General features: G+C 44.8%; 1 protein-coding gene across 1 annotated transcript; it reads right to left on the bottom strand.

Annotated features, from left to right (window-relative positions):
• Positions 1–641: 641 nt before the first annotated feature.
• LOC138942245 (uncharacterized) lies at positions 642–23,759 on the bottom strand. The gene is given in 8 exon segments (XM_070312343.1): positions 642–2,305; positions 2,403–2,585; positions 2,725–2,928; positions 11,577–11,663; positions 11,870–11,983; positions 21,900–22,130; positions 22,450–22,486; positions 22,489–23,759. Coding segments are annotated over 8 exon segments (1,863 nt in total). The 5' UTR covers positions 22,768–23,759; the 3' UTR covers positions 642–1,577.
• Positions 23,760–24,225: the final 466 nt, after the last annotated feature.

The following is a 24,225-nucleotide window of genomic DNA, read 5'->3' as shown; positions in this document are numbered from 1 at the left end:
GCATCCCGCTCGATTGCAATCGCGGCGAATTATTGAATCTGCTGCATCTCGTCCGACTGGATTAGGTTGCACGCGGATCGCTCGATACACGATTGCAATTTGTCCACTACTTTATTGCGAAAGCGACTGTAAGACTATTTCAAGTGCGCGATGCGTTTCAAAGAAATATTATATATAAGATTATATATATATAGACTTTTACAAAATAGTACGGACATTAATTATTACAGATTAATTATATGAATTATTTAATATGCGACATAATAATTAATAAATTGTCGCGCAAAAATAAAAAGATATACTTTCTCTATTTTTTTTTTAAATTATTATACCCATGATTATGAGATAATGTCATTGCAAATAACTGTATAGATAATATTGCACTTACCAGTAATAGCATGACATATCCTCGGCGGAATCTAAAATCTTATAAGAGAATAAATCGATATCGATGGAACGGATGATATTACTTTATTTGTGATGACGTACTTAAACAATAAATGATTTTGATTAAGGCCAATAGTCACGCATACATACAATGTCGTCAAAACAATTTGTGGATCCTATGAACGATAATTATACAATAAAGTAAATATATATATATATATATATATATATATATCAATGTCTCTTCGCCTCAAACGACAACAACAAGGTTGTCTCGTAAAAAAAGAGACAGCTCGATAGAGGATGTGACTTGGCCAGGATTCGTAGGATTGTGGTATTTACAACGTCAACTACTCGTAATTTCGCTTGAACCGGGAAACTAAATGTCATCTGCTACACGAGTACATATTTTCTTTGCTCATCTTCTTTTTCAAAAATCATCAAACGATGATACACGATATTTTGAGGAGATAACAAAAATTTAAAAACGATCGCCGAATGAGAAACACATCCCGATCTAAGAAAGATTATTCTTTAAGACTATCGTATTCGCGCGCACGCGCGTTTTAATCGCGCGCTCGTGTAGTCGATGAGACATTCAGGGAGGTTTAAGTATTCTGAATGGAAATGACGAGAGAGGATGATGCTTAACATATATTTGAGACATTAACCTAGATATGATAATCGGAGGTTATTGTATATGTACATATACTATATGCGAACGTAAACCCTGGTTAGTCCTCGAGTCCGTGACAGTTCTTAGACGATACCGCAACGGGCATAGGGATAGATAAGTAATTCCGACAAAAGGTTCGTTTGAAAATTTGGATAATTAATTTCCAAGCAGACGTTTCACCGCGTTACATTGCGCGAGATGTCCTACGAGCTGTGTTCTTCGTTTATTCTTCAACAATCTTGACGACGATGATACATTATAGCTTAGCGTTGCTAAACTACTAGTCTACAACATCGTGTGCAAGGTCTGCTTCCATCGAATCGAGACGAGATCAATCAACATGCGTCAAAATCAATATCTCTCAAAATCAAGTTTTTTTTTTCCTCGGCAAGAACACACGATAAAATTTATCTACAGATCATATTTACTTCAATCTTTGTCTTGATCGTGGAATTCGTTAAAATTATCGCGTTCGATGGTATTCTGACGGAGCGAGCTTATTTAGTTTTAATTCTTAATAGGGTCTCCACACCTGTCTAGGCTTGGGACTTCTGTCTCTTCGTGATCTGATGGCATCCCGTTCGACGTCTATTCCATCCTCCTTTCTTCGCGTCGTCAGATCCTGACCGACGTTTTCTTTATCCTGACCCTTCTTCGTGCTAAGATCGACCGTGCCCTCTAAACGGATTTTCACAGTAAGATCGCCGCGACGAGCCACCTGATCCTGATCGATCTGAAGATCCGAGTCGTTCAAATTCTCTATGCTCTGCCGTAAGTGAATCGACGCTTCCTGGAAGGTAGCATCCGTGGACACGGCGTCCTCCAAGTCGCTTCTGATCGGCGAGATTCTTGGAGACTCTTGCTCGGGTATAGACTCGTCGCTTCTAACGCGGTCTCTAATCAAATCTTGATCGTTCCTATCGTCCACTTCGATGCTATCGTCGGGACTATCTAATCCGGATCGACGTAAAACAACTTGATCATCTCCCCGTCGCTCTTCGTCCTTCGTGCTGCTCTCGGGACTATCGCTGCTGCTTCTGAGTTTTCTCAGCTCTTCCAATCGGGCCTGATCCGGTCTCTGCAGTCGTTGCTGGGCCATTCGTAGAGCCAGAGCGTGCCATTCCGGCTCCAGGATATACTGCTGCGTGTGGTATAGAGGGTTATAGAGCCAAGAGGATTGCGGTAATAATGGCGCGAATATCGACCCGAAGATGGATCCCGTGGCACCCAGCAAATGAAGACCTGTGTTACGAACAAGACAGTCAGTTTTTTCGGTCCACGTATGAAAGAACGCGGATATCGTGTGGATCGCGAGGATCGCGTGTATCTCGACTTTTACCTTGAAAGTGTGAGTGATGCCCAGACGGATTGGGCGTCGTGGTAGTGGTGGACTCGGTGGGAGGCGTCGACACCGTCACGGAGGCCGTTGTCAGCAAACCTGGTCCAGGGTTCCCGGGTGACGTTGTCGGTGTCACTTCTCGCACGGACACGCTGATAGGACCCAAGTCGCCCCTTGCGGATTCTTTCAGACATATCAATTTACACGCCCATTAATCGTTCAATCTCTCGCTCGAGAAAACACTGATCGTCTTATGTAAATAAGATGTGTTCTCTTGGAAATTTTTACTTCTCGCTAAAAAAAAAAAACATCGCGTCATTACCGGCGTTAGGTCCGGGCAGCCTCGGGGATCTTTGTTCGATGGCATGGTGGAAGGGGTTGAAGGCCGATGCACCAACTGTTGGTTGCGGATGTGTGTGCGAATGGTGGCCGGGGGGAGGTGGAAGACAGTGCGGTGGTAGAGATCCTCGAGGTAACCCGCCCCATCCCTGGCCCGCTCCTTGCTCAAGACCCAGGTGTTGCAATCCTGTGCAATCAAAGAAATGCAGATTACTCCGTCTCCGAGGATTCTGTTTATTCAGCGTCTCCGCTGTCATCGCGCCACGGTGATCTCCATATCGCGTGGAAATGTTTGCAGTGGAAGATGTTCGCGTTCTCCCCCTACGTGGTTACTATACTTATATTCGTCTATGCGTATATATCTGAAAATCTCTTACTTTCTATCCTATAAATTAAATATTTTCAAACGGTATATAATCTTTTAAAACTGAGTAACACAATGCGGACGACAATACCTGAAAATGACTGATACGATCATTTTGTGTCAAGATGTAACATATTTCTGGGCATCACTGGTGGGCGTTGTATAATTTTCGGCAGGTAAACGGTGATCGACTGGCAGTCCGAGTCGTAGAAACGCATCCCTTTGACGTAGAGGCGGTTTTGACGTGGATGGACAGTTAAATTTATCCAACAGAGAATTCAGAGAGACGATCGATCATCTTTTTTTCGATAATAGCCAATATCGCGTGGCCTCGCAAGCATGTGTTTGAATGCAATTAAATTTATGACATCAAAAAGTTCGTCCGATCGTGATCGGCTGACGCAAACCAACTGACATAAATCTCAGACCACTGCCTTTGTGTATTATTTGTTCATTTATGAAACAACGATTCATTCGCCATTTGCCAAAGAGCGAAATTCCCTCCTTTCATCACCCACATTTGCAAAAGAATAGAAACCATTGTTTCTTTCAATTTACATTATATAAGCAATGTAACGTGACTGATTTTCGGCATGTCGTGCGATGCAAAAACAGGGTGCGAGAAGCAACTCGCGTGGTTATCGACGTGTTATCGGTTTTTCGAAAGACCTTGATCAATAACAGATTATGCCGTCATCTGTGCGGAGCAGTTTAAAAATTCCGTGAAAGCTGCCGCGCGAAGCCACCGTGCGCGAATACGATGGGGAGGGGGTTGGGATGGAGAGTTGAAGTGGGAAGCGGGGGGACGGTGGTAGTGGAGTTAGGGGGTTACGGCGGGATGGCAAGCAGGGGAAAATGGTTTTGTCGAAGCGGGGAGAATTGTCCGGTCACTGGCACGAGGGCGTAACCACCGAGACACGCGGATCGCTCCATTGGTCGCACATACGCCCCCACTCCTCGCGTTACACCGGATGGTAGGGCGCGAAAAAGCTCGGTAGGGGTCGTAGGGGTGATTTTTAAGCTCTCTTTAAGCCGCGCGCGCTCGCCAGAAAGGACACTGCGCGCTATCTCACGTCCTACCAGACCGGCGTGGCACACTGAACGAGCCAGAGCCGGGTGAGGGAGGCTCTCTCGTAGCCCTCCTACTTTATGAGGGGGATTAAGAAAACGATAAGAGACGGGCGCGAAAGCACCGCTGCCACCGAGCTTACGAAGGCCGACGGACGGAGGCTTTCGTTGGCAGCCAGCATGAATAAGAACCGCTTCGGTAAGCTCTTCAGGCACCGGGATTCTTAGGTGACGGCCACGACGTGCGAACATCCTTTGATAATAACCGACTATGAGTTTTTCTTCCTCCCTTGTTATGAAGTAATCGGGTTTAGGTATCGGACTTCAAAATAATTTTCCATCAGTGTCGTTCATATTATTGTACATGTACAGTTTACTCATGAACGACAAGAAAAGGTTAGATTATTGTCTTTGTAAAATACTTGCGCAATAAAATTACACAATAAGATAAGAAGTTTTAAAGAATTTTGTTACTTTTTTATTATTAAAATAATATGGACAAATTGAAAAAAAAAATATATAATATATTTGTTTTGGTATATTTTAGAGAAATATACTTTTTGATGAATACTTGGTAGTTTCTCTCTCTTTTGAAACATCTTGAAAGCATGAGATGAAAATTTTCGATACCGCCACGCATTCTTTCCAGAGAGGAGGCGGACGTAACATATTTTCAATTTAATAAACCCCGAAAATGCCATGCACCCCTCTTCGACGGAACTCGCGTGCCGGGTTGGGTTCGGCTGGCGGGCGATAATTCCGAAAACAAATGAAGACTAATGAGGGGTGGGCTCCAACGAGATCTCGGAAAGAGTGAGAGAGAGAGAGAGAGAGAGAGAGAGAGAGAGAGAGAGAGAGAGAGAGAGAGAGAGCGAGGGAGATGGAAGCCGCGGGAGACGAAGCTGAAAGGGTTTCAAGGAGCCGCCGTTACCCTTTAAGGGGTGAGAAATGTTAAGCTTAAACGTTACGGCCCTAGGGTTAGTTGCCTTTGCGTGTGCCTTCCATCGGGGGCTTTAAGGGATGATGTATTATCGAGCAGCGTGCTCAAAATGTGCTACGTACTTTGGTCGCGCCGTTCCCGAGATGCGGTAATGTGACGTCACGGGTAATACGAGCTTTTAAGCGTAGCTTTATATACGTTTCGCCGCCGACGCGCCCGCGGAGTGAATTAAATTTGGTCACGTCGATTACACGGAACATCTCGTCGGCGCGGGACGCGATTTCGTATTTTGCGATCGCGCTTTTTGCATCCGCAAATTATCATCATTATTACCACAATATTACAATATATGGCAGTTCCGTCGAATCTGGAAATAAATCAATTGCGTAAAATTGTCTGTCCTTTCCAGTATGATATTCCGCGGTGTCTTAAGTCTTACGCGTTCGCGGCCATGAAACTTAAAGAGCGTCTTAAAGACGTCGATCCGAAGCCTGACACGCAGCCTGTAAAATGAAGGGGGGAAGCCCTTCGAGACTTCTCCTCGCCTTAAACCTTCTTGATCTCGCCACCTCGAGATACATAATAAATTAATTCGCGTATTTTCCTGTCTGCCTTATCTATTCAAATCTATGCAAAACAGGCGTTAAAAACGCCCTTCTTGCCGCTAAGGCGTTAACCCTTGCGGAGCTCGATTTCCCCCACCTTCTAACCTCTTTGCTTCCTCTCTCTCTCTCTCTCTCTCTCTCTCTCTCTCTCTCTCTCTCTCTCTCCGACTTGTTCATTGCTCCTCTTTCCACTCCGCGTGTTCTATCCTCTAGCTACTGCCGGCTGGATGTCTTTGCACACCCACCCTTTGCGCCCGTTCTCATTATCGCGTCGCAGCAACCCCTAAAATGCCACCCTGGAAAGGTCCCTGGCACCGATCTAAGCTCCACGAGGAGATATTTCGAGAAAGGACGAGAGAAAATTGCTCTCTCTCTCTCTCTCTCTCTGTCCACTTTTCTATCTTCATCTCACTGTCGCGAGATTTTCTCTTTGAAGTCGAGAAAGAGCGCAAAAATGATGGATCTTTTAAGAAATTGGCGATGCTCAGCGATGCATAATTTTTTACTTATCTTTATCGTTTATTATATTTTATGATTATATATATATATATATATGTATGTATGTATGTATGTATGTGTGTGTGTGTGTGTGTGTTAGAAAATTACATTTAATTTTATTAAAACGCTAAAAATTAATCATATAACTGTGTGTGATAATTAAAATTTACATATATAGCTTTTTATGTACATTATTAGGTAATAGTAATTTTAATAGCAAATATTGATTAGCGTATATTGATTAGTAAATAATGTACATAATATCGCTTTCATTTTACGATAGTACATGCATGCAAAGCTTGTGAGAAAATCAGGTTGGGAATGAATATCGATTACAAGGACATCGTGAGACGCTATCAGGTTTCTATCTCTTAGGCTCGGTGGATTTTCGTGTCGACGATAGGAAAGGAGACGAGAGAGGAGACCGACCCGGCTAGAGAGAGCGTCATTAGTTACCGTCGCTTCCAGAGAAAGGTCCCGGTCGCCGGACCTGATTAAAAGACGAAATACCCCGGGACGAAACGCCCTTGCGAGACGCGCATGGGGGAGGGGGGGGGTGAAATGTGACGCGAATTTAAAGGATCCGCAGTGATTCGACACGGGGGTGGACGGGAACAACCCTCAAAAAGGTTCCCTTTAAGGACATATGCCCGAAGGGTTGCCGTTGCATTTCGGATTTCCGTGTATATGTGAAAAAGGGCTTTAAACGCGTCGCAAATTAGGTACGTTCAAGTTTGAAAGAGAAACATAATGCGTAGACTGATCGTAGATTGATCATGATTAAGGGGATGAGCGCTCGGCAAGATTTACGCACATTTTGTGCCGTCATATTAACAGCGATACGTTTATAAAAGATAAGTCTCAAAGTAAAGTTTGTGGAAAATGTAGAATTTCGTATTTATCAGCTTTTATAAATTATATGTTTGATAAGAAGAGGGGGAGGTCTGCTTTAAAGAAAGTCACGAATTTACTGCAAAGCGATCCAGGAACGAAGCGACAGTTTTAAACTGAGCGTTCCTAACAATCTCCCCCAAATGAGGTAAAGGCCACCTTATTGAAACAGGGGTCGCGATTTTTCCGGTTCTCTCTCCCCACAACCCCTCTACCCAGCCTCTCCCTCGTAGGCGGTTAATTGACACGAGAGAGCGGAAAGAGGGAGGGTAGATTGGGGGCTGCACGAGCTGTTCTTGTTAACTCGAATCTTGGCACCTCGCGATTTTTCATCCCCTTAGCCAGACTGACAAAGACGACGGACTCGGGCCTCCCGGGAGGCGCGTGATCACGGTGTTTTCGTTCGTGGACAATCTCAGCGACGAATTGTGTGATGTCTGTCATCGGATACATTAATTTTCCATGAGCTTGCTAGCGATCGCTCCTGAGAGATTGTGAAACTTTTAAAAATTGCTATAACGAGAAAAAGAGTCGGACATATTTACTTTCTCCTTTGAAATATTGCTAAAATTTAAATTTCTCGACATACGAAGAAATACTATCATTACGTACTCACTACAACAAATGTAAGTAATTTTTGATAAAAAAAGATACGCTATATAATATGTATGTGTATTTCAGAATTTCAAGATTGTTAAAGAGAATGCTTTTATGAAAATCATAGACATTGGTTTTTAAGCATAATATAAATATATTTATTTACGAAATTAATTATATATACCAAAAGAATGAATGACATGTCATTTCGATATATTGAGATTGATGAAAGAATTTTTCAAATTATTGCCAAACTTTTGACATTCGAAAGTATATTATCTTTACATATTTGCTTCGATAAATGTAAGTAATTTTTTATAAGAAAAGATATATTTTATATAATGTGTGTATTATAAAACTTTAAGATTCTTAAAAAGAATACTTTTGTGAAAATCATAGATCTTTATTTTTAAGCATAATATAAATATATAGATGCGAAATTAGTTATATATTGAAAGAGTGAATGACGTGTCATTTCGATACATTGATATTGATGGAAAAATGTTTGAAATTATTGCTAGACTTTTTTGACATTCGAAAGAATATTATCTTTACATATTCACTAAATAAATGTAACTAATTTTTTGTAAAAGAAGATATACGCCATATAATATGTATATTATAAAATTATAAAGTTCTTTAAAAGAATGATTTTTTTTGAAAAAATTATAGAGATTGGATTTTAAACATAACATATATATATATTGGATGATTGCATAAGTTCGTGCCTGATTTTCATAGATGGCATTAAGTTACTGCATAGCGGAGTTCTATTGTTTTCGTGTGGTAATTGTTGCTTACACCGAATAGATGACGTTGTCTTATGTCAATTTAGCGTCAGACATTGTTCAGATAAGTCCATTTGTGCATAAGAGAAATCATAAAAAATGGAGAACGAAAGGTGCATTTGCGGCATGTAATGCTATATGAATTTCGGAAAGGCGTGAGTGTTGGGATTGCGCAAAAAAATATTCAAAGCGTTTATTTGGATCACGCTCCTGCTCTCCAAACAGTCAAAAAGTGGTTTGGCAGATTTCGAAATGGTGATTTCAACATGGAGGATCAACCCCGCTCTGGACGGCCTTCTGGCATCGATGATGACATTGTGCATGCCTTAGTGGAAAGAAACCCAAGGATTACAACTGAGGATATTGCTGAGAAGCTGAACATCGATAATTCGACCGCTTTTCGTCATTTAAAAAAGCTTGGATACATTTCCAAGCTTGATACGTGGGTGCCGCATCTCCTGACTGAAAGGAATAACCTGCAGGAAAACTGTAGGAGTTGCAATGGAAAATTCTGCAGCACCCGCCATATTCTCCAGATATTGCGCCTTCAGAATTTTATCTGTTCCGGTCTTTGCAGAATAGTTTAAATGGCAAGAATCTCAATTCCGAGGAAGCTGTCGAAAACCACCTTACAACCTTTTTTCAAAAAAAACCAAGTTCTTTCTTCAAAAATGGAATCGACAAGCTTATAGATCGTTGGAAAAACATTGTAGAAAAGAATGGAGACTATATAATTGATTAATAAAAGTGTTATCTCTAAAATATAATCTATTGAAGTTTATATTTAAATCGGGCACGAACTTATGCAATCACCCAATATATATATTTGGGAAATTAATTATACCGAAAGAGTGACTGACCTGTCATTTCGATAAATTAAAATTGATGGAAAGGTCTTTGAAATTATTGCCAGACTTTTTTGACATTTGAAAGAATACTATTTTTACATATTTACTAGGATATAAAAAAAGATACGCCATATAATGTGTGTCTTACAGAATTTTGAGATCCTTAAAAAGAATACTTTTGTGAAAATCATAAACGTTGGTTTTAAAAACATAATAATAAATATATTTGCGCAGTACAAAATTAGTTATATCGAAAAAGTATAGGACATTGTCATTTCGATAAATTGAAATTGACGGAAAAGACGAAATTAGAGCGGTGGATATCTGAGATCGGAGGGAGGTAAAAGCGCATCGGTCCGTCCATCGGACTTTGGCGCTCTCACGAAGCCCTTGGGGAGCTCGTAAAATTCGTCCCTGCTGTCGAGGTAGGCCCGAACGAAATTTAATAACATCCCCCTAGTTACACCTCAATGGGCACCTTAACAACCCTACACGGCCAGCCACTTGTCCTCGCGTCCCCCCGGTGATGCTGTTCCCTTTCTCCTTATCAACCCTCCTAGCGTGGATATCTAATAAACCGCTCTCTCTCTCTTTGAACGTCCTTACCTAGTCAGCGATACCCGGCTGACCGGTTTCGAAAGGTTTGGAAAGGTGCTCGATTGACCGACCCTCCGTCGGAGTGAACGGAGGCGCAACCTGTGAGCCGAACGACGAACCCCGAGCGAAAGGGTTGAAAAAACTCGCGAGCGCACATCACTTGAAATAAACTGATCGATATTCGTCGAGAGAGTACACTCGACACGGAACACAATGTAGGTGACCCAATTACGCAAATACAATTTATCCATACGATGTATTAAAATTGTATATCCCAATAAAACTCGTATATCTCCGACGTAATTTGCGCCTTTTAATATTGACAAAATACTTGGAGATCGCTTACGATGAAATTAAATCCGTCAAGATTATCGTAATCAGATTTTCTGACATTTTGACATCCGATACAAAAACATCCGTAACAGTTTCTCAATTCTTTTTTAAATATTGTTTAAAATTTAACGCTCAATCTCTAATGGATTATTGATCACTGAATGTCATCGATCATCGAATAAATCATCGATCAGAAATTGTTTCGAAACATGATGATTCGCGGAGGCGGCGGAAAAATCGTGACGATGACAGGCGCAAAGGGAAGAAAAGTTAAAGCTCCGGCGTATTACCGGGCGCGGCAGTGGCTAATTCTTGATTGAGCAGACCGTGGGGTGGAGGGGGATAGGGGGGAATGGACCGGGGGTAGCAGCGAGAAATCGACGGCAGGACTGCCATCCCGTAGTACGCCTCGGGGATAGGAGGGAGCGAAGCTCCGTTAAGCCGCTTATCATGCCGAAACAATACACTGTCGGTGCACCAGTATCAGTACCCGACCCTCACTGCTCCGGGCTAGTCCCATCAAAATTTGGAGCTTCGAACGAGTTTCAATGGAATTCGTGCCGCCCAACTGTCCTGCCGAACCGGTTGGATACCTAAAAACTTTTTCGAAAACGCTCGCGACGATGAAACGTTTAAAACCCCCATCGTTTATATCACAGCGAATGCATTAGCGTCCCGAAGAAAGAGGCTCATTAATCGCCCGCTAACGTGCGTATTTTATAATTCGTGAAACGTTAGATCTCATGTATTCATTAAATAAATTCGTGATATATATATATGTATGTATCACAAAATTATGTGGAAAAATCTTGGAATTCGTTCGAATTGTCAAATACGATACGGGAATATCTTAGCCGTGTAAGAGAACCCATTCGATGACGAAGTTAACAGAGCCGAAGTTTATTCGAGAGCGACTTTTCCGTAAGCGGGGATCGAGCAGCTTCCTCGAAACGAAAAGGCAGAGTTCGCACGCCCGGGGCTTAATCAGAGTCTTCTCCACTTAGAGGCCGGTGGCAAAACTCAATTTTCAGTCGGTGCCTGCCGACGCTCAATTTTGACACCCTTCGCAGCCACGAAGCCGAACGCGCGCGAGAAGAGGGCGTCGACCCGCCTGGCCCGCCAAAGTTGCCATCCTCCCGTGAGGGGCACGGTACAGGGTTGCAAACTTAGTTATCTATCGACGGGGAAACGTGCCCAGAGAGAGAGAGAAAGAGAGAGAGAGAGAGGCTGGAGCCTCACCGGAAGCAGGTATTCGCGCGAACCCGTCGCGACGAAGGAGGCCGCGTGTCTTTGATTAGAGACTTACCCGACAGCTTGAATCCCAACGGGTCCTGCGGGTGTCCGAAGGGGAACGGACGAGGCCCGAAGTGAAAGGGATGAAAGGCCTGGTGTCCTGCAACGTGGGATGAATTCATGAATCAACGTCGATGACGAATCGCGACTGCTCGGCAATATCTTATATATACTTTTTCCTATCACGCGATCTGTCTCGTTAATTGGATTCTTCGAACGATTTTTAACCCCCATCGGTTAGATAAGAGCCTCGGTGTTGGAAAAAGTTACCGTCGCATTATCCTCCGCGGATAAAGTTGTACTCACGTGTCTTCGAACGCGGCTCCCTGGGACCATCCACGGTCACCTTGATCGCCTTCGACAACGTGGCCACCTGCGGCGGCGATGTCTGCAGCATGATCGTCAGGGTGAAGCTCTTCCCTGAAACGAGAAATGAGAATTGTGGCGTCGAGCGGCGGGGAAAGAATTATCGCCCGGCGGTAAAACGGGAGAGACGAGAGATTCTCCCAATGGGAGGATCATGCATATTCTCTCGCCCTGGCTTCGTTGCCAGATCAAAAACCATAAAGGCGTGGACTTTATAGCGCGCTCCTTGGTTTGCGTAGACTCTATTATTCATGTCCAATTGGCCGCGAAGAGAGAGATACTCTCGGATACGTTCAATTTTTCGTTCAAACCTTTTCGCTTTCGCGACTTGTGTGTTTAATTAAATTTTGTAGTTTATGAAAAAAATTACACGTTGATGTAAAATAATTTTTTTTTTTTTTTTTTTTTTTTTTTTTTTTTTTTATATATATAAATGTTTGACCAGCCGTTCTGTACATTTTAACTGATTAAATATTAAATAATCGTAATCTTTGCGATCGATATTCGCGGATGAAAGTTTCTTGGCGAATTCACTCATTCGTTGCTACGATGACAGATATGCTCGATGGTACGCACGTGCGAAACGTCAATGCGCTCGCGCGCGCGCTCCGTTCGCTGGAAACAAAACACAAATGTGCCGGAAGTAAGGGGGGTGAAAACGAGTGACGCCACTGCGTCGATGTTTGTTCCCGCGGATAGGCTGGAATATGTTAATGCCGCCGGCATTTAAACGCGATCCCCTGAAATACGCCGGTCTCTCGTCACGCGCGATTTCGCCGTTTTTACCTTTCGTATACGTGTCGACAACATTCGGTTAGCCCGATAGATGAGGATATCCTAATCGATTATCTCGAAATTTTCAAACGGTCGACATGTCCGAGGGATATATTTTGAAATATCGCTTTTTTTTTCTTCATATCGCAAGAAAATATACTATCACTCGCATTTTATTATCTCAACGATTTTTTTGGGGGGATAAGTATAATCTGCATAATCCTGTATTCGATCCTTTGAGCAAAATTGTAGACTTTCTGTGTTTCTCGATTAAACATGATAGGCCAAAGTAAAACTCGTCCGATTCTCTCAGCATACGAATATCTCTTCTCTCTTACTTGGCGCGTTTTTTTCTTTTTTTTCTTTTATTTTTTCGCTCACCAAGTCCCGCCGATGACCCGAAACAATATCGGCGAACGCGTAGATGAAACGCGACTCGTAACTGGTCCGGCCGTTTACTAAATTTCGATGTTTTCGGCACAAATATTTCAATCGATGACGCGCGCATCGCGCGGAATTCGTCACGCGTTTGACACGTACCCCTCCCGCCCACCCTCCCGCCATCCTTTCCACCCCCTTCGCCACTTCCTCCCTGGTAATCGCGCGTATACGCAAAATAAAATGCGAGAGTCGCACACAGCAGTCATCTCGTTGCGTCGCAATAACCGCGCGAAGAAAAAAGCAGCGGCGACAACGAAAGGAGACACGTGTATGTGTTTTTTTTTTTTTGTTTACAGCTCCATGACAATAATAAAGTTATACAGCTTATACATGGTGTCTCCAATTTAAATGGCAAAACTACAGGAACGTGTAGGGGAGCGAGAAGCTAAGACAGAAAGTCCTTTAGAGGTTTGCTCGTTTTTCCTCCATTTTGGAGAATATCACAAAAAAAAGAAACGAAGCAAGTTTTCGTTCTTCTACTTTTATTCATTTACATTTTATTTACGTTATCATCTATTTAATGCAGATATTGTTCAAGATGTTGGCCCTCTTGCGGCAATGCGAGCATTACATCTTAGCACTAACCTCATTAAATGCAGCTAGACGTTGTTCTAGTGATATTTGATGCACCGCATCTATGATTCGGTCTCTTAATCGCTCTCTTGAATCGATCGGCACGGTAAAGGACAACGTCGAGTGTTTACATATGTAAGGAACCTTGAAGCGGAAAGTTTATTCGGTGCCGATCGACTCAAGAGAGCAACTGATAACGAGAGATTGAATTTTTGCGATTTTCTCTAAAATGGAGCAAGAACGGGCAAATCTCTAAAGGACTTTTTGTCTTAGTTTTCCGGTTCCCTACACGCTCTGAAAGTTTTGCCATTTAAATTGAGGACACCCTGTATAATGGTGTGCGTCGCCAAATGCGGCCGGTGAACGTACGCGCGCTCGGCGGTCGGATAGTTTTATTTTATAGTGGCGCGGCCGAGCCCCCTTCTTCTCCCCCCTATCCCTCCACCGGGTCGGTAAACGACCGCGTTTTTACGGTGAACCACGACATTTAACCCGGCTTTAACTCCGTCCGTCGCCGGACTTTAGCTTCGCCAAGGGTGCCCCGGTGCCATTTCCAGCGCGCGCGTCTCCCTTTCGCGGTGATTGGCCGCTATTTTCGCGCCACGCTCCGTTTCGCAGGATCCTGCCAAAACTGTCAAAATTGATTTTACACTTGGCGCACATCGAGTTCCCGAAACTATTATTTTTCACGTCCGGGTATATTAAGCCGTTCCATCGATTTATCGTTTCTTTCATTATTTTTCGAATTTCGTTAGGAGATCTTTTTATTAGAAATTATCTTTCGTAAGAATTTCACCGATTTATCTGTGCGTTTAAATGGCGATATGTCGGGACACGTGTTGTTTCGCGACACTAGACGTGGAAGATCTCGCCACAGAGATTTCGCGGCTGAGAGGTAACGAGACCGAAGTTTATTGCAGGCGCGTTGTCAGGCGCGGCGGCGGCAACGCGAATCAGGGGCGATGGCAGGCATTTTGAGGGTGTTTATGAGGCATTATGTGTAACTCGCTGGAAGAACGATCTCTACCCTTCGGGGTTTACAGCCTCTCCCCGATCCTCTCTTCCCCGGCTATCACCTACGTCTAGCGAAATTTCTAATTCATCGGTTGTACACGAGCCGGGATCAATCGCGCGTGAAAGTCGCCTCTCTCGCGTTCTCCGAAATTTTCCTGCAATAATCCTATTATGACGAAATATTCTGATTTATAAGATCGGAAAATACTGGATATTCTTTTTTTTTCATTTTTAAATCCTTTTCTCTTTTCGGCGCTTCTTTATGCGTCGAGGATTTCGATGGTATCCTTCGTACGCGCAAACAAGCCTGAAAAAAAATTACTAATCCACGTGTACGTCGTACGTCATTTTTATCCCACAAAATATTGCTTGGTCGTAGACACGATCGAGAGATGGATCCATAAAGATTATGACGTTCGGGCTGGCTGTAGTGTTTTCCCGTCACGCTACATTTTTTCGAAAGACTTTTTCGAGAATTTTTCTCGCTTCTACAGCAACGTATTCCGTTTAGTATTTCTCATATTTACGGATACTTTACGGAATGTTTGTGCATATATACGCCTTAAGTTAATTTTTTCCTATAAACTGTTGGACACCGAAACGTGCCTTTTCCATTCAAGTTTTTGTCGGGGTACGCGAAAATATCCTCGCAACGATTTAGCATGCCAAAACGAGTCGGGTGAGAAATTAATTCGGGCAAGATTGGCTCGCGTCCACTTATGCGACAAGGATTGTTGCGAGAAGACACGGAAAACGCTCGCGTTCGCCCCAAGTTTACCGAGGGATCATGCAGTGTTAAAAACTCCCCTGTTTGCCGGTGAGGCGAGTGCGAGGGTTGCTCGGATCGTTATTTCGGAGTGTTTGCCGTGTTTTAAGATTCTGACGTTTTGACTACCCGAATCGTGGTAAACGAGGCCGCGTGTACATCGCCGTGACATGTTTGAAAGGAAACCTTTCTCTCTCTCTCTCTCTCTTTTTTTTTTATCTACATACGTGCATCCGCACGAGATCTCGAGAGCGAGAACGTCGGGGTTTAATACACTCGAAAATATCGCTCGTATCGATCATTAACAATTTGTATCTTTCTTCGAATCGCTTTCTCGCGACGCGCGAAACTGTACCGTTGTAGAAAAATAGATCGCGGGGGGAAGGAGGAGAGGGAAGTGGGGGGGGGCAAAAAAAGAAAAAAAATACGTCAAGGATGAAGTTTCGTTGCGGGATAAATTTTTACACGAGAGAGATAGAGAGAGGAGCAGTTTTCGCTGGCGATAATCACGACTTTCAGATGCGCGACGGCGCGACCGGGATGCGAGTGGTCATTGAAGCGTTTGTGAAAAGCCCTGGTGGCCCGACTGACGGCTGGCGACGGAACGAGGAGCGAAAAATATCGAGAGAATAAACGTAGGGAAACGCAGGGAATTAATATATGTGAAAGAAACGGATATACGCGCGTATATATATGTATCCGGGACTCGTACCGGCAGACCAGAGCGGAAAATAATGTTTAAATCGGTAGAAAATCTCGGCGCAGGGTCATCCGCCATAGGAACGGGCCCCCCCTCCCCCTCCCGCCTCCCACCCGTCCCCCCAACACCCCTCGCAATCCCTTTCGCGATCCCTTACTTCACCAGAGAGGCATGGATTTTTTAATTTTTAATTGGCAAAAAACGTCGCCGAGGTGGTCGCCGACGAGAGAGATCCATCCAGATCGTTCTCGCGGATTTAACTGCCGTATATTCGGGTTCTTCTCTCGGAAGAGCTAGAAAGTTGTCTCTCTCTCTCTCTCTTCAGAGAATTCGTTCGTCCCGCTGTCACTTGAAATTAATTTTCGTGTTACAAAGAAGTTGGATTTAAAAAATTGCTGTCTATCGAGGTGTTACATCCCTTAAGAATCTCGATACAATTATATTGGATGATTGCATAAGTTCGTGCCCGATTTAAATATAAACTTCAATAGATTATATTTTAGAGATAACACTTTTATTAATCAATTATATAGTCTCCATTCTTTTCTACATTGGTTTTCCAACGATCTATAAGCTTGTCGATTTCATTTTTGAAGAAAGAACATGGTTTTTCGTGAAAAAAGTTTGTAAGGTGGTTTTCGACAGCTTCCTCGGAATTGAGATTCTTGCTATTTAAATTATTCTGCAAAGACCGGAACAGATAAAAATCCGAAGGCGTAATATCTGGAGAATATGGCGGGTGCTGCAGAATTTCCCATTGAAACTCCTGCAGTTTTCGCAGCGTCTGTTGAGCGACGTGTGGCCTAGCATTGTTCTGGTGGAAGATGACGCCTCTTCGATTGGCCAAAATCGGACGTTTTTCTCGAATAGCTGCAGCGAGTCTAGTTAGTTGCTCACAATATTTCTCCACCGTGATTGTGCAGCTCAAAGTAAATAATTCCCTTGCGATCCCACCAAACACACAGCAACACCTTCATCGGATGCAAGCCAGCCTTTGCTACGGGTTCTGCTCCTTCAGCTGCTGTTTTCCATGTCCTCTTTCGCTTTACGTTTTTGTAGAGAATCCACTTTTCATCGCCTGTTACCATTCGATCTAAAAAAGGCTCTTTTTTGTTACGCTCGAGAAGAGAAAGAGCCACAGTCATGCGGTTTAGCTTATTCCTTTCAGTCAAGAGATGCGGCACCCACGTATCAAGCTTGGAAATGTATCCAAGCTTTTTTAAATGACGAAAAGCGGTTGAATTATCGATGTTCAGCCTCTCAGCAATATCCTCGGTTGTAATCCTTGGGTTTCTTTCCACTAAGGCATGCACAATGTCATCATCGATGCCAGAAGGCCGTCCAGAGCGGGGTTGATCCTCCATGTTGAAATCACCATTTCGAAATCTGCCAAACCACTTTTTGACTGTTTGGAGAGCAGGAGCGTGATCCAAATAAACGCTTTGAATATTTTTTTGTGCAATCCCAACACTCACGCCTTTCCGAAATTCATATAGCGTTACATGCCGCAAATGCACCTTTTCGTTCTCCATTTTTAATGATCTCTCTTATGCACAAATGGACTTATCTGAACAATATCTGACGCTAAATTGACATAAGACAACGTCGAAAACAATAGAACTCCGCCATGCAGTAACTTAATGCCATCTATGAAAATCGGGCACGAACTTATGCAATCATCTAATATATCTGTGGAAATTTGTATTCTCCCGATAATAGGTTCCCTTACATTCGCGTTTGTTATTCGATAAATATTTTTACGAGCGTTGCTAATGAAGCGTCCGCGGCTCGTTACATAACTCGCGGAATTTTAACAAAAATCTCGAGGAGAACACTTTAGTCACGTAGATTGGACACAACAGCTGTTCTCGGCCGACCAAACACGCGCGCGAGAAAGGGCGCTCTTTTAAAAGGGTCGATCCCACTCAACGAGATCCTTACGACTTATTAAATGATTTTCATCTTCGCGCGGCAGCCACCTCGAATCACTCCTCGCAATCCCGTGTCGTTGCGATGGAATTCCGCGCCACCTTATATAAAAGTAATCCTCGCAATTGTCGTAAATAATAATAAAAATCAATCGCTATTATTAATCGACACTAAAAAGATATTCTTTACAAGAAATAACCTTGCAAATATTATATTCCTATCGCCGGCAATTTAATAGATGCGTCCTGTGCAATGACATACGATACATAGATACCCGAATCGCGCATTTTTCTTTTCCAATCGTAAAAGAGATATCGAAGATTCGGATTTGCTCTCGCTGTTCAGCGCTGGAACGTTCACCATGCGGCGGCGATTTAAAACGAGTCGTCCACCTTCCACGAGAGAAGGGAGAAGGAGAGAAAGAGAGATGGGGAGACGCAGCTCCGGGCGAGACGGGCGCGATCCGTTGCGCCAGGACATCGGTCAGGATCTAGCTGTCGATAGTCGGAGCTTTCCCTCGGATTCTCGCGCTCTCTTCCTGCCTATACCTCGGCCGGACCGTCATAAAACACAGGTAACTCCGGTATTTATGCCCGTCGTTTTTACGCCCGTCGCCACCCCCCCCCCCTCCCCTCTCCCGTCGAGCCGCGCCGCCACCGTTCGCTCTCTCTCTCTCTCTCTCCCCCTTCGTCTCTCGCTCTACCAACACCAACGCGTAGCATGAGAAACACGCATATACAGCCGCGTCTCCGTACGGCCCGTGACTCCTAGCAGTCGGAGGTTGACGCTAATCCCTGTCGGGAGCCGAAAGGGGTGGCCGAGTGATATACGCCCCTGCGCCGGTATGATAATATTCCGCCGCCTACCCCCTTCGTAACCCCTGGCCCCTGGTCGTGCGTAGTCGGTTATATCCGTTAGTCAACCTCGTACGCCACGCGCTAGAGGAGGTCTCTCTTTTGGGTCAGCGCGTAAGACCGAATGAATGCGATTATAGTCGATTAAAGAGCTGATCGTCGGAGCGAGAATCGCCGAGTCAGGGAGGAGTGGGGGGGAGGGGGGGAGGGAGGGAGGGAGAAAAAAAAACTTGCGCGTCCAAGTTTTTCTCGCGCTAGAACCTCATCCGCGCTGAACCGCGAAAAAATGAGGATCTCTCTCTCTCTCTGTCTTGGAAAACGATTGACTAACATCGGCGAGAAATCAGGAAAGATCTCATTTATCGTCGAGGAACGAGGCTTACGAAAGTATATTAGATTTATAATCTACCGTCCGTTATATTGTTTTGGAAAAATTCGCGAACTCGAAGCTTCCTAATGGGGAGGAAGGATTGGGTTTGAAAAGTCAAACCAGTTTTCTCGATACCGACGAACCGATTTTTGCCTCGAGTACGAAGAATCGGGTTCCCTTCTCTTCTTGAGTTCTCTTCGTCCGGCATCGATCTCGTGCCCGTCGTGCCCGTCAACGTCGTCACGCATTTCGACCGCGATCAATTCTCCACGATCCGCATTCGCGATATTAAATTGGCCTGACAAAGCCCGCGGGGCGAGCGTGAGACAAATATTTGCAGCTGAAAAAGTCGGTAGCGGGCGCTCGCTCGCTCGTACGTACGGGATGCGTGCAAAACAACGATGGGGGCAAAAAAGCGAATGGAACGCGTGAGGAATCTGTATATAAAATGCACTCCCGGGGCACCTCGCCTCGCTGCGGTATTATGCAGCGATACGCGCGACGTGACTCGCCGACAAACATCATAAATTTTCGATTTATTCAACGGGATCTGTTTGCCCCTTTCTTTCGCAGATAATAACGATCGCCCATCGTACATTCGGTCTTTACGGCTAGCTTTTTTTCTCCCTCTCTCTCTCTCTCTCTCTATCTTTTTTTTTTTATTTTTTGATACGCACTTTCGTCATAACGTCCTACGTCTTCTGTCACAAGCGCGCGCGTAATTTTCAATCCGGCGAGCTTCGAAGCGCGACGAATGACGAATGAAACGAGATTCGAGTTTATCTCGACGCGCAAAATTCCGTCGGCGTCAGACGAGCGAGAAGAAAAATCCGGCCGATCCGGCGATACTCGCGCGCGGAACGATCTCTCCCGCGTCACTCTCATATGGAGGAATCTAGAGGAAAATCGTTGCATACCGGTGGTAGTTAGGGGCTGCCCGTAATACAGTAATGAGGGCTTACTGCCATGGAAACCAAAGCCGCTTACAGCCAACCACTCTACCTCCACTTCACCCTCTCTCGCCCCGCGCGCGATTCCTCTCGCTCTCGCGCTCCTCGCCGTCCCATCCCCCCTCGTCTCCTATATATTGGCGATATCCTCATTCGCGAGTCCCTAAAAAAAAAATTCCGGATATCGCTTCTCAGGTCTGCGTTGTGCGCCGCGACGGTTATCTTGGATACCTGCATTTTCATAAGTGGAAGAGGTCGATGTTGGACCGACGCTTCGAGTCTCCCCGGTATCCTTCGAACAAGCGGACAATCCGACACTCGTTGAAAATACGCGTCAATGCGAATTATTATCGCGTATTTTTTCGATGGCAGGAGGGGAGAACGAAGGACGATCGAGATAAGTCGATGGGAGATTGGCGAGAAGTGAGGAGCGCGAGCGCCGTTTAGGGTTCTATCGTCGGCCGGGGAAGCCGCCGATATCGCGAAAACCCCCCCCCCCCCGCAATTTCCTTTTCCAATTTGCCATAAACAAGTCGACCACCCACCTCGTTAACCGGCTACGCCTGGCGACTGCTCTCTCGAAAGTTCGACTTTCGTCGGGTCGGGGGTGGAGGGGCGAGGGGCCAAAGGCCCCTGAGGGGAGGGTAGAACGTGGAAAGCGGGAAGAACGCGGACGAAGAAAACACGCTGTGTGCAACTCGGTCGAATTAAAGGAATTAAAGGACGCCTCGTTACTCCGTATCTTTCGACTCCCCATCTCGAGGTAAAGAGAGAGAAAGAGTGGGGGGGGGGGGAGAAAAAAAAAGGAAGAGATTGAAAAGTTTGCTCCTTTCCTGCTCGGCGATTCTGCGATTCTGGTCCCACTCTCGCGTCCGCTCCTCTCATCCCCGCTACCTTCCACTCCTACCTTCGGCTCCTCTTCAAGGAACGAACGTTTGCATTAACCGTTCGTAATGGCTGCGATTATTAGGGAGCATTATTCAGGGACCTCGAACCCCAATTTTTTTCTCCCCTCGCCACCCCCGCGTCACTAAGCGCCTCCTCGGAACATTGAATTATTGAAACGCGGAGCCGGGAATTAAAAAATCTCCGCGTGCCCCATCTTACCGCTCCGTTCCCCTTCTCCGTTGCCGCGTGGAGTGGCACGAGCGTGGCAGCTCGCGAGGAGATAGCGGGTCACGGTATTTGTCGCGTGAATTAAAAATGAGGTAGGAACGAGGGGCCAGGTGGTGGGACCCTGGTGCTTGGCTTTCGACGCGGGAAAAACGAGGCCATCAGTCGGGGCACCACCTTAATGTAGCGAAGTCTGAATGATTTAAGACGCCGCATCGAAAGGAGGCAGAACCCGGCGAAGAGACCGATCGAGTTTTCGACGTCAACCGATGAGAGTTATTTCGGTGATGCAGATGTACAAAGATACCGAGAGAGAATACGGAGAGGAGAAATATATTTTTAGACGTTTTTAGATGTTTTACATATATCGTATCAAACAAAAAAAAAAAAATCAATGACGTAAATTAAGAGGGTTATGTCTCTCCTTATTAATTATCATATTAATATTATTATATAAAGAGATAGGAAATCTCGTATAAAACTTACCTCTACCACTTCTACCGACGAACCTGAGATCGTTGAATTTGGCGACTTGATTTTTCATTAGGGCGGTAGAATTTCGCAATTCCGCGCAACAATTTTCATCGTTCCCGGCTCGAACGGTCACGAGGGTACCGTCTCCGACTTCGCCGAGAGCTACTACCTTAAATGCTACCGGCAGGGTCTTGTTCGACCTCCAATGTGACGGCAATACCGTACAAACCACATGTGGGCTACCTAATATGAATATAAAAAAAAGAGAAATTAATAGCTTTATTTTTATTAAAAATTATTCTTATAATATATTGTCACATATTTATTTTACACACACACATATATATATATATATATATATATTGTATATATGTGTGTATATTTAAATATATTTTTCCGAAGCTTGGAAACATTTGAAAAAAGAAAAGAAAATATTTTGTTCTCTTTCACTCTCTCTCTTTGAAAATTATTGTACATCTAATCACATTTAATGTGAAATATGATAGACGAATAATCATGTATAGCGAAATTATTTTTGCACTTAATAAATATGATTCCTTACCTGTGCGAATGAGTTCTCCAGGATGCTCGGCGAGAAGCCATCATCCAGCGTTCTCTCGGCGAGCAAATCGGCGGTGAGGGCATAATCGGAGAGGTGATTACCGCCGGTTGAACCTTGAGGAGGGACCTCGTCGTTAGCCAGGTGCATCCTTCTCCTCGAGGATGAAGCCCGGGTCCTCCGTATTCTCGGCCCGCCGATCTGGCTCACCGGATTCGCTTGATGGGGCTGATGACCACCGCGCACTGACCTAGGATCAGGAGGATAATCTAGGCCGGCAGGCCGATCCTCGGGTCGAGTATCTCGCGAAGGATTCGTCATGAGAACGATATCATTGGTCCTGCCGATCGTGATATCACCTTTCCCCGCAAGCTTTCCGGATGAGTTCGGCTGCTCAATTGTTTACGTCTTATTTTTTCCAGATTCTAGACAAAGTAACTGTACACGTGAAGAGAATGGAATTCTTTTCCGATTAATGTCGATATGATGCTTGGTCCTTGGATGATATACGTTTGCGTTCGTGATATATAACTTTTTTTATTCGGTTATATTGCAATGCCTTACTCTGGGGTTACGATTGGTCGTCAGTGTATCGAGTTGACTCGACGATGGTCTGAGTATCTCGCAAACATAAATTTGTGGTCTCGCTGATAGCGAGGAACGCATTACGAATGCACGGCGATATATCTCCTTCCTGGCGAGAATCGAATTTGTCTTCTTCGAAATCGGAATGGCTCGGCGGCTTTCTCGGCTCTCGCGGGGCCCTAGGCTTCTTTGATCCTTATTTCATTATCCTGCCGAGGGAGACGCGGGCGGGAGCATCATGCGTTTGCAAATTCTTCTTCGTCTCGATTGCCAACTCGCGGAGAAAATTCGTTTTATTGGAATCGTCGGCAATCCCGGCGACCCTTACTTCTGATTCTTTGATCGAGTCCTCCGTCTCCTCGACGACGAAGAAACACTCGTGGCTAAGCTGAAAACACGGAAATCCGTAGATCAACAGATTCGTATTTTCCTTTTTATATCACACGTATTTAAAACACCATCCCGCACCGGCCATTCTCGCTGACATCATATTCGTTCACTCTTTTTCCCTTTAATTTTATTAATGTGTTTTTTTGTTTCACTAAAATTCTATACTATTAATATCAGGATGTACGTATCGAAGAGGTTTTTTTTTTTTTTTTTTTTTTAAATCTTTGCGATTTCGCGCTCACCGCGCAAAGTTTCGTCAAACTTTAGCGAGTACCGCGCACGGCATCTGTCACGTGTATCTATCCCCCGTCGATCGAAGTCTTGATCAATCACGAGAACGTGGGGGTGTCAACGGTGTGAACCGAGTGACAATCGAAAAGAATTGGTGAACACGGAGGAGAGGAGCTTGACGATCCGATGACGGTACGTCTTCGGTACGCGCACATCGACACTGCGAATCCCGAAATTTTTGCCGCCGCGTGGATCCGCGAGATATCCCCCCCGGATGTTTCTCACTGGATGCCGGAGTAGTCGCGGTCGCGGTCGCGGCGATGATGGTGATTCTTCACCTGGCCGTTGCTTCGGCGGGTGGCAGGGCAGCTTCTACTCGGAGAAAGTAGGATAGGGTGTTTAACTCGCGCGGTCTCGTTTCGGTTCGGCGGTGGAAGATGGCGGCTTCTGCGGTGGAGCCGCGCGGTGTGGTTGCGGTGTATTTTTGAGGCTGCCGCCCCCAGCCACCACCGAGACCACCCTAGGTAACTCTCTCTCTCTCTCTCCTAGTACTCTGCGTTGATACCACTGCTT

This window comes from Polyergus mexicanus, unplaced genomic scaffold, assembly GCF_030449975.1.
Source record: "Polyergus mexicanus isolate NDT 795.1 unplaced genomic scaffold, iyPolMexi1.0 SCAF_22, whole genome shotgun sequence".
NCBI classification, from domain to species: domain Eukaryota; kingdom Metazoa; phylum Arthropoda; class Insecta; order Hymenoptera; family Formicidae; genus Polyergus; species Polyergus mexicanus.
Note: the sequence above shows the minus strand (reverse complement) of the source record. Positions and strands in the feature narration are given on the sequence as shown.